The sequence below is a fragment of the Ursus arctos genome, unplaced genomic scaffold (assembly GCF_023065955.2).
Source record: "Ursus arctos isolate Adak ecotype North America unplaced genomic scaffold, UrsArc2.0 scaffold_23, whole genome shotgun sequence".
NCBI lineage: Eukaryota > Metazoa > Chordata > Mammalia > Carnivora > Ursidae > Ursus > Ursus arctos.
The window spans coordinates 33,247,617-33,259,419 of record NW_026622908.1 but is presented as its reverse complement, the minus strand read 5'-3'; the positions used below and the strand labels follow the sequence as shown (position 1 = coordinate 33,259,419).

Below are 11,803 nucleotides of genomic sequence, written 5' to 3'. Positions count from 1 at the left end.
GTTGTCCACCTGGGAGAAGGGGCACTGTGCCTGGCCCATGGAGCACTAGGCACTCCTCTCTAATGCAGCCAGGTAAATCTCCATCCAGCCTCAAGTAGTTTCCGCAAATGCACATATACACACTGATCCCTCCTCTGATGAGCAATCTAGGAGGATCCTTGCAGCTCTCCAGCAGTGATTCTCTCCTTCTCTCTCTCTCTCATTGTCTCTCACATAGTCCCACTCATTCTCCCTCATGCTCTCTCTCAAGTGCTCTCTCCTATTCTGTCTCTCTTATTCTCTCTACTCTTCCCCCCTCCCTCTCTCTCCCCATTCCCTCCCTTTCTCCTCTACCCTTTCCCTTCCTCCTCACTTCCTCCCTCCCACTCTTCCTCCCTTCTTACTCTCTGTCTGTCTCCTTGTCTGTCTGTCTCTTTCTGACTTGGCATCTCTAGCCTCTGCAGAATATCACCCTCTGAATTCTAGCTCCCTTGGTGCCTTGCTGTAAGACTCTCAGTTCCATGTCCTCAACTCGGGGGGTCTGCCAGGATTTCCTAGACATCCCTGTCTGTGTCACAGCATGAAAACTTTTAAATGCAAAGCTGGGACAATCCTAGGACTTACCTTGTTTGTTACTCATCTCTCAGTAATTACTGTCAACTCTTTCTGATGTCTAGTCTTGAAAACCAGTATTTCACATATTTTTCTGGTTTGTTTGATGTTTTAGGCAGAAGGGTAAATCTAGACCTTGTTGCCCCTTCTTTTCAGAATGAACCTTCCCAGTACAATGATATTTAGATATTTTTAAATTTATCTATATGGCATGAAAATAGGTCAAAGAAAAAAAAAACATGATTGTATTTTTAGGTTCTTAAACATAGTTAATTCTATCTCACTTTCTAAAAATGTTGTAAGAATTCATAGTGCCAGGCTAGATAATATTTAATTAACTCATGCTTCCCTGGATGACACTAGCTGAAAAGAAAAAAAGGAGTGTCCAGAAAACTGGCCCCCTTTTAGGGTTTCTGTACTGAAAACAGCCAAACCCTCATTGTGGCTCAATGCACTCATCCCGGGAGTAAACGATTGACGTAGGAGAAACTTTTACCTTTGGAAGTCACACACTCCAGGCACTCCCTGACTGCACGTCCATAAGGAGCACAGCTTGTTCTAATCACAGGATACTCCCAATGCCACTGTCTTGATTATTACAGCTTCACATTCCTTCTTGTCTTTCTTATTCTCTTGTCATGTTGATAACATTCACAATAAAAATGGAGGCAGAGTCTGGCTCAGGACCTTTCGCCACTAAAGCGTCTGGCCCCCAGGTCTTCTCCATTCTCCTACTAAGGTGTCTGGAGTAATCTTTTCGTTCATTGCCTCAGGGTTTGCTGGCCAAACCCAAAAAACTGTACTGTTATATTATGATCATAGATGGATTTTTCCTAATACATAATAAAAGTGTAAGCCTTAAATCCAAAATCAGTATCGTGCTGAAAAGAAATGTTAAAACTACCTTACTTATTCCAGGGTGGTATAAAGAGCAGAATTTTCCTCCTCTTAATGTGATGCTTTATGTCATAACAAATGCAACATACATGGAGAATAGTAATGTTCAATGCTACCTCTGACCCCTGCCCCCCCCAACCCCAGGACTGGTAATGAAGAAAAGGCATGAATCCTAGCCAAAAAGCAGAATCAGAGGCATCTTGGTGGCTCAGTTGGTAAGGTGTCCAACTCCTGATTTCACCTCAGATCAGGATCTCAAGATCATGGGATCAAGCAATGCCTTCGGCTCTGTGCTCAATGTGGAGTCTGCTTGGGATTCTCTCTCTCCTTCTCCCTCTGCCCCTCTCCACACTTGCCATAAATAAATAAATAAATAAATAAATAAATAAATAATCTTTAAGACAAAAAAGACAAAATTATAGGATGAATTCTCACAACTGTCAGCATAATGTGTCTGCTTCCACTGCGGGAGGTGAAGATAGGGGGTCATTCTGAATGCCTGCAGAGCTCCTCTCTCTTCTCTGGCCAACATCTCTGCCAGAAGTGCTAGCATTCACAACATGCATGATACACACAACCTGCTTGTCCTGTTATTTTACTGTGTTCAGGAGGACATTTGACTCTTTGGGGGCAAACGACAGTTGAAACTAGAGGAAGATAAAACCTGGGCTGTCCAAATTTGAAAAACCCCTGACCCTTGACAAACTTCTCATTCAGATTTTGAAATAAACAGGGCTGCATAAGTCTGAAATTATGCTAAACCTAGCATGTTTTTAAATTTAAAAAATTGTAAATAAGATACAACGCCAAGCACAGCAAAAAAAAAAAAAAAAAAGAATCAACAGATACTAATTACTCAATTTATGCAAATAATGTTAAGAACCTGAATGAAATGGACAATTATCTAAGGGAATATAATTCACCTAAACTAACAATGGCAGAGAAAGAAGTTTTAATGGATCGATGTCTTTGTGAGAAATCAATAAAGTGGCTGAAAAACTAACCATCAAGGAAACACCAACCTGAAATGCCTTTCTGGGAGAATTCCACCTAAGAAGCAGCTTAGAGGTGTGATTAATAACACAGGCTAGAGTCTGGGAGTTGATTTTGGCATTGGCACTCTCTCGGGGTGCTGACCATGGGGAATTTACTTAACCCCCCATGAACCTCCATCTGTACAACCATAAAATGGGTCCAATTATAGTATCAACCTCATAGTGTCTATGAGGAACAAATGAATACACACACATAACATGTTACAAAAATTCAAAATAAATGATAAACAATCAATGCTAGGTGTAATTTTCCTCACAAACTTTCAAATAAAATATCACCCCAATACTACTTAAACTGTTTATGAAAATGCGTTATTCTAAAAGGTCAGATTCCTAATTTTCTCCATAAGGCATTCATTCATTATTTACCATGCCCAGCACTAACATAAATGCTATGGATCCAGCAATGAATGAACTTACATCCTAGTGGGAGAACAGGTAATGAAACAAAATCTTAAAAGCAAAATGGATAGCATGTTACCTAGTCAAAAGTGTTACCATAGGTATGAAAGAAAACAGTAAGTCTAACAGAGAGGTGAGAAGTGGCTGGGGGTAGGGATTGTTAAAGGGTGGTCTCATAAGGCTCCATTTATAAACTAATATCAAAACCTAGAAAATATTGCACGAACACAGAACCTATAGACTACTTTAATTTATGAAAATCAATGCAGAAATGCTATAATAATTCCCTACAATAAAATCCTGCAATGTAGATAATCACATTAATATATTTAAGGAAAAAGTAGGGTAAACATCTCAATAACTGCTGGAAAAACACCACCATTCTTGACTTTTTGAAATATCACCAAATTACAAACCGAGGGAAATTTCACCAACCCCACCATATTTGATATTATACTGAGTGTAACAGCTGCTGCAACTCAACAAGAGAAAGGAATGAGAGGAGTTAGAATTTCGAAAGCAAGAAATGTGGAAGCCCATGAACATGATGTACTATATACCTAACAAACCAAACAGAGAAAAAGAAAGCAGTTCCTAAAATTTGAAGACAAACCAACAACTGAGTATAACTTCCATAAAATTGGTGACATAGCGACATGACAAATGGATAACTTAAGTGAATTTAAAACACAATTATCTCATTGTAAATCTCTACTGAAATATATCCTAAAGGCATGAAGAACCACAAGGAAATCTTAAGCTGTATTGAGTAGGAGTCGTATTTTAGTAGTAATATTATTACTGTCACTTTAAAATTATATAGGCATACTGTAGGATGAAACAAATAAGTAATACCGAAATAGATTCATGAACTAACATTTGGCATACTGGAAATCAAATAAGTTAAATAAAAACTGTGAGTTAAAAATATCAGTATGAAAAGGAATCAATATGAAAAGTCATATTTTATATTTATTTCTAGCCCTACCCACTGAAAAGGTCTAGAACCAAGAAAATCTAGTGCCAATATGACATGTTCAGGTTATGAAACCATTCATAATTAAAGGGAATCGGGGCTCTTGAGAAAAATGCTTAATTCCAGGCCCAGTGCAGAGGTTGTAAAAAATGAGGCTTGGACATCTTGTAGTGTCAGAAAGCAAGGAAATTCTTGAACACTAAAATAGCCTTGTCAAAAGGACAGAGGAGACATTTGAAGGGGTTCTCACTAGACTAAGCTGAGTCGTTGTGCAGCAAGAAAGATGAATGAGTACAGTAAATTAAAATATATCCAATAGATGAGATACTAAGCCCACTGGTTACTGCTAGAAACTATGTGGGCACCGAATAATTACTCCGAAATCTGCTAAATAAAGTGAAAGAATTAAGAATGCATCTTGTCTTTCCTGTATGCACTTTCTTTCAGGGAAAGAGATAAAATATAAGCAAACTCCCTTTGTAAAGAAGAATGCTGGCTAATAAACGGAGAAATATTAGAATGACAATATCACCATTTGAAAACTCCTCAGGACATAATAGATGTAAGCAATATAACCAGTGGTTACTCATATCGGGTTAAGGTTAATAGAGAATTTTATCATAGAGAAACAAGGCTGACACAGTCTGAACCTACAATTCAAACTTAGCATCAATATGTACCTTCTGCTGTGATGAAATAGGAAGTACTCATCACCTATGAAAAATTCTTGCTACAAAAAAACTAAACTTGAATCCATTCAAGCCTTTAGTTCTAACTACACACATCAGAAGTACCCAGAAGTGAGGAACAATTTAAACGACACTAAAATTTAGACTGAACCAATTTCAAACATTTGAATATCCTAGAAGACAAGTCGCCTGGTATCTCGAACAAAGCAATAGTTTAAAAATGGCCATTAAATGAACCATTTTGGGATAAAAAAAAAGAGATTTAAGTCATTCAAATAGATTAAAATGAGAGAGATGAATATTACAAAGTAAAATGACCTAAGAAAATACCAAACAAATGCAATGTCTAGATTTTTTTAATATGGTGATGCAAACTACAAACTGTAAAGAGACCACTTTGAGAAAATGAGATCAATAATTCCGTTAAATATACATGGTTTACACATCAAATAAAAGACAAAGATTGTTCATATTGGGTAAGAAAGCAAGACACCACAGTATGCTTGCTGTCTACAAAAAGAAAAAATGATTTTAAATGTAAAGATATATCTATGCCAAAGTGAAAGGATGGACAACAATATGCCATGCAAACCCTGATCAAAACTAAACTGGAGTAAATATATTGATAAAGCAGACTAAAGAAAGCTAAATATTAGCAGAAATAAAGGGCACCGTAACATAATGATAAAGGTGTCAACAGAGAATCGGGAAGGAGATAGATGGCAATGAAAAGCACTATTAACCAACTTGTCTTTCATGACAAAACAACATAATACACTTTCTCTCCAAATACATATGTAATATGCACCATTCAGAGGATAAACCATATCAGGCCCAAAAAATTAAAAAAAAAAAAAAACAAGAATTCTTAAAAATTATCATCATGCTTCATCTCCCCTTCTGATTCCCCCCTTCATTTTTCCCTTCCTTCTCCGAATGTCCTCCATGCTATTCCTTATGTTCCACATATAAGTGAAACCATATAATTGTCTTCCTCTGCTTGACTTATGTCACTTAACATAATCCCCTCCAGTTACATCCATGTTGATGCAAATGGTGAGTATTCATCCTTTCTGATGGCTGAGTCATATTACATTGTATATAAGAACCACAACTTCTTTATCCATTCGTCTGTTGAAGGGCATCTCAGCTCCTTCACAGTTTGGCTATTGTGGATATTGCTGCTATGAACATTGGGGTGCATGTGGCCCTTCTTTTCACTACATCTGTATCTTTGAGGTAAATACCCAGTAGTGCAATTGCTGCATCATAGGGTAGCTCTATTTTTAACTTTTTGAGGAACCACCACACTGTTTTCCAGAGTAGCTGCACCAGCTTGCATTCCCACCAACAGTGTAAGAGGGATCCCCTTTCTCCACATCCTCTCCAATATTTGTTGTTTCTTGTCCTCTCGAGTTTTGCCATTCTAACTGGTGTAAGGTGATATCTTAATGTGGTTTTGATTTGAATTTCCCTGATGGCTAATGATGTTGAACATTTTTTCATGTGTCTGCTAGCCATTCATATGTCTTCTTTGGAGAAGTGTCTGTTCATGTCTTCTGCCCATTTTTTAACTTGATTGTTTTTTGGTTGTTGAGTTTGAGAAGTTCTTTATAGATCTTGGATACCAGCCCTTCATCTGTAGTGTCATTTTGGGAGGGGCGTGGGAGTTGGGTTAGCCCAGTGATGGGTATTAAGGAGGGTATGTATTGCATGTAGCACTGGGTGTCATATGCAAACAATGAATCATGGAACGCTACATCAAAAACTAATGATATACTGTATGGTGACTGACATAACATAATAAAATAAAATTTAAAAATTAAAAAGAAAATGAAAATCTTTAAAAAATTAAATAAATAAAAAATAAATTAAAAAAAAGAATTTTCATCATGCATCCCATATTCCTTAGCAAAAAAGAAATTAAACTCAAATCAGTACCAAAAAATTCTATAATATCTCCTGAATATTTGGAAATTAAATGACCAAAAAAATACATAGCTATTATCAGGTGAACACAGAACCTTCCCTAAGATAAACTACGTTCTGGACCATTAAAAATACTTTAAAATAAATAAATAAATAATAAAAAATAAAACTTAAATAAAACAAAAGTATTCAAGTCTTACAGAGGATATGTTTAGATATTAATAGAATTGAACTAAAAGCAAAAACAGAAAACTATCAGGAAAAATATCAAATATTTAGAAATTGAGCAGATAAATAACTCAAGGGCCAAAAAAGAAGTCACTGGTAAAATTCAAAACATATTTTAAATTAACTAAAACATGAAAGTAAAGCACAAAATTACAAATATCAGAAATAAAAAAGGGACATAATATAGTCTACGGACTTTAAAAGAATAATAAAAAAATAGAGATGTTTATAAACGTGACAATTTAAAGACTTGAAAATATTTTGCATACTATAAAACATCAAAAACAAATCACAAGCTGGAAAAATAGTAATTACACATAAATGGTAAAAGGGATCATTTCTTCAGAGTATTATTAAATCATAATAATCACTATGGAAAAGAACAGTCATCCGCTAAAACAGGTAAAAGTCATTAATAGGATGTTCACACACAAAAAAAGGATAGAAATCATTTTAAAAAAAGAAATCATTTTAAGTGTGAATAGATGCTCATATTCAACAATACTTATTGAATTTCAATTAAACAAATGAAACACGATTTCCTTTAACTATTTGTTCTCAAACCCATAAATGTTTGTCAAGCACTGAGTGTTGAGAAGGTGCACAAACAGGTATTTTCTAGACTGAGAGAAGCAGTGTAGTTTAGTACAAGCTCATGGATGGTATGTGGGCAATAACTACGAACATCAACATTTAAATACCTGTACAATTTGATCCAACAATTCTACTTCTAAACACTCATACTTACAAAATTTCAAAAGGACTTAATTGTAGTTATTGGTTACAAAAAAATAAAACTGGGGGAAACATGACAAGGACTGGAAACATGAATTTTGCTGTATCTTCATAAAGATTTAAGCACTTTGAGGAAGCTGAGAATGAGTTACATCTGTATAGAACATATGGAAAGATCTTCAGAAGCCTGAGTAGTAAATGCAAAAGTTATACACGGAGACAAAAATATACATATATTTTATTAACTTGAACAATCTTAGAAACAATAACAGTCTTTTTTTGGAAGAAACAATAACAATCTAGTACAATAACTACATATGGAAGGATAGGGATGATGGTGAGGGATGGGTAATGGTTTATTCTACAATATTTCTAACTTTGTACGGATTCCATTTTTAATATTTATTACAACCTGGTATACTTTCATTTTTTAATTTAAAAAGTAAAATACACTAAGAATTTCATATGTAATGCAAACAAAATAGAATAAAGATGATAATCTACATAACATTCACTATATTAACTAGTGCAATAAAAAGAACAAAGATGAAACACAGGAATCTAAAGGGCTAGTATCCAAAATATATAAAGAACTTATAAACCTCAACACCCCAAAAACAAATAATCAAGTTTTCAAATGGGCGGTCTACACGAGTGAACATTCCTCCAAAAAGATATACAGATGGCCAACATGAAAAGTTGTTCAGAAATGCAAGTCAAAACTACAATGAGATATCACACCTGTCAGAATGCCTAAAATCAACAACACAAGAAACAGATGATGGTGAGGATATAGAGAAATAGGAACACTCATGTACTGTTGCTGGGAATGCAAACTGCTGCAGCCATCTGGGAAAGAGTATGGAGGTCCCTCAAAAACTTAAAAATAGAGCTAGCCAACAATATAACAGTAGCACTACTAGGTATTTACCCAAAGAATATAAAAACACTAATTTAAAAGGATACATGCATACCTACACTTATAGCAGCTTTCTTTACAATAGCCATATTATGGAAGCTCCCAAATGTACCTCAGTTAATGAACAGATAAAGAAGTGGTATATATCTATACATGTATGTATATAATGGAATATTACTCCAACATAAAAAATAGGGAAATATTGCCATCTGCAATAACATGGATGGAGCTAGTGGGTATAGTGCCAAGGAAAGTAAGTCAGTCAGAGAAAAACAAATACCAAATGATTTCACTCATGTGGAATTTAAGAAAACAAAATAAATGAGCAAAGGGAAAAAAGAGAGAGACACATCAAGAAACTGATTCTTAATCATAGAGAACAAACTGTTGGTTACCAGAGAAATAAGGGTTAAATAGGTGATGGAGATTAAGGAATGCACTTGTTGTCATGAGCACTGGGTGATGAATGGAACTGTTGAATCACAATATTGCACACATGAAGCTAATAAAACACTGTGTTAAAAAAAAAACACAGGAATCCAACTAAATATAAAAATAAGAATGAGAATGTAAGTTATAAAAGTAAATATAACAATTAATTAAAATTAGGGTAACTATAAAAATTCATCAATAACCAGTACATATGGAGATTAAGAGTATACTTATAAGGACCACTATGCATAGAACTGTTAAACCGTGCTATTCTGCATATTACACTAACATAAATCTGTATATTATATTACCTGAAAGAAAAAATTAAAAATTAATGAAAGTTCATATAACTATAAAACTTTCATTGACTACCTCTTTACAAATTATTGACTCAGACTGTAAATGCATTTACACTAAAATGGACTTTAACATTTGAGAAGATTGGCTCTAATGATAAATTACAATCCTGATGATGCATTTATTAGCTACTTGATATGACATTTCTCTTCCAGACCTTCTTCATGGCATTTATCATCTCAGAATTTCTCAGAGTGTAGATCAGTGGGTTCAGCATTGGGGTTATGACTGTATAAAACACAGTCAATGATTTGTCAATGGGGAAGGTCTTAGCAGGTCTTGCATACATGAAAATGCATGGAACAAAGAAGAAGACCACCACAGTGATGTGCGAACCACAGGTCTGCAGGGCTTTCCGCCTCCCTTCTGGACTAAGGTTCTTTAGAGAGTGCAAGATGACACCATAAGAGGTGAGCAAGAGCACAAACACAATACTACAGATCACTCCTCCATTGGCTACCACGAACAGGCCAGCAACATACGTATCAGTACAGACCAGTTTCAGTAAAGGGTACATGTCACAGAAAAAATGATCAATGACATTGGGACCACAGAATGGGAGCCCATAAATAGTGCTAACTTGAATTACTGAATGCAGAAAACCTCCGACCCAGGACACTACCAGCAGCACAACACACACCCACTGCCTCATGATAACCAGATAATGCAAGGGCTTGCAGATGGCCACATAGCGATCAAAGGCCATCACCAGCAGAAGAAAGACCTCTGATCCACCAAAAAGGTGGTCTATAAAGAGCTGGGTCATACACGATTGAAAGGATATGGTACTTTTCCCAAAGAAAACCTCTGAAATCAATGTGGGGGAAATAGAAGAGGAATAAATGACATCCATACATGATAAGTTAGCAAGAAAAAAGTACATAGGTGAGCCCAGGGTCTTACTGACAGTTACTGTCACCACTATGAGCAAATTGCCCACCACGGTGAAAATATAAAAGAGTAAGAACATAACAAAAAGGACCTTCTGTTCCATTGGATCCTGGGTGAGGCCCAACAGGACAAAGTAAGTTACGTTGTTTCGTGCTTCCATCTAGTCTACATAGGAGCTGACTTCTCGTATTAGAAGCTGGTGATCTACAAAACAAGGGGGAAAACTTTTAAATGCACTATATGATTAATCTTTTATTGATACATTCAACTAAAGAATGTGGCAAGAGTACCTATTTGTGTCCAGTATTTCACAGATGTGATTCCCAAGTTGAATAAGCCATGGTTTCCTACACTCAGTGGTAGCATGCATAATAATCACCAATGTATTAAGTGTCATTATAAAAACAGTTAGACAATGTAAAGTTCAGGGGTAGGAATATGTCAAACAAATAGCAATCAGAGAAGGCTCGCCAGAGGAAGCAATGCTTTCACTGAGCTTTAAAGAAAAAATGGAAAGACAAGAAAAGAGGGCAAGGGAATTCCATGAAAAAGTACAGTTTATAAAGTCACAAAAGCGAAATACTTAAGACTGATTCAAGGTAATTGACATTTCCAAATGAGTGGATGAAGTTAGGAATGGAAGGTCCCTGCCCTGGATAGTCTCTTCCCTCACCAAGACCTCTTTCTTAGGATCTCTGGCTGGATACGCCCCCTTTTCCTGACCAATAAATGTGGAACCATTCCAATGTTGGGTCTCTCCCTTAATTTTTAAACGTCATATATGCAACATCTCCAACTCCGCTGTTCTCCAATTGGATATTAATTCAGAACTTATAAGACTACATTTTTTAATTTTCAGCAACAAATGCAAGTGTTTCCCATCTCACTAAACGGTGCTACCTTCTAAGTCATTACTCAGACAAGAAATACCACCCTGCCTTTCTTGCTCTCATATCACTATTGATACCTTTAACAAATCCTACAAACCCTCTTTTAAAATAGAGCACAAACTTGATCATTTTCCTCCCTCCACCACTCTTCCAGCCCACTACACTAGCTTCCTACCACATCTCTCCCCTTTCATTCTGGCCTCCATCAATTTGTTCTCACGAGGCAGCTCAAGTGATCTGTTCATAAATATGGTTCACTGCTCACAATGCCTATGGTGGATTCCAATCACACACTCACAACTCAATGAATCACATTTCATATTTGCAGTAAGAAGAACTGTAATACCCATTCATAGTTGAACAAACTGAGACTCAGACTATCGAATTCTTTTTCCCACGTCCCCTATTTTTAAGTGATTAAACTGGAATGGGAATCTAAGTTTGCTTTATTTCAAAGTAATGTAACTTTTACATGATAAAAAGATTCACACACTTTAGAAGCCTGGTACCCAATATTTACTGTTCCTCTTACCTTGTGATGGTATGTCCACGAGCTGACGGAAGACTTTTTACTCATTCCTGCGACTGAAATTTTTCTTCCATCCGGTATGACAAGAGAAAGCAAAAGGCTGCATTATTACCTGATGGTATATTTTATTTCATTGGGCTATCAGTCCATTTTTCTCATGGCGTTCCCTGATTATTCAGGAGATTGCTTTTTTTTGCACTGTAGATTATGTAAATGGAATTCCATGGTCCACACAAAAAATAAAACTTTACTATCTTAGGATAATTTATCTAAAAGACAAGCA

The 11,803-nt window shown here is 35.9% G+C and overlaps 1 protein-coding gene across 1 annotated transcript; it reads right to left on the bottom strand.

The window, feature by feature from the left end:
• Positions 1-9,334: 9,334 nt before the first annotated feature.
• Positions 9,335-10,264, bottom strand: LOC125282446 (olfactory receptor 4A47-like). The gene has a single exon (XM_048217199.1). It carries the CDS (start codon positions 10,259-10,261, stop codon positions 9,335-9,337), a length of 927 nt encoding a protein of 308 aa, XP_048073156.1. The 5' UTR covers positions 10,262-10,264.
• Between the last annotated feature and the right edge of the window lie 1,539 nt (positions 10,265-11,803).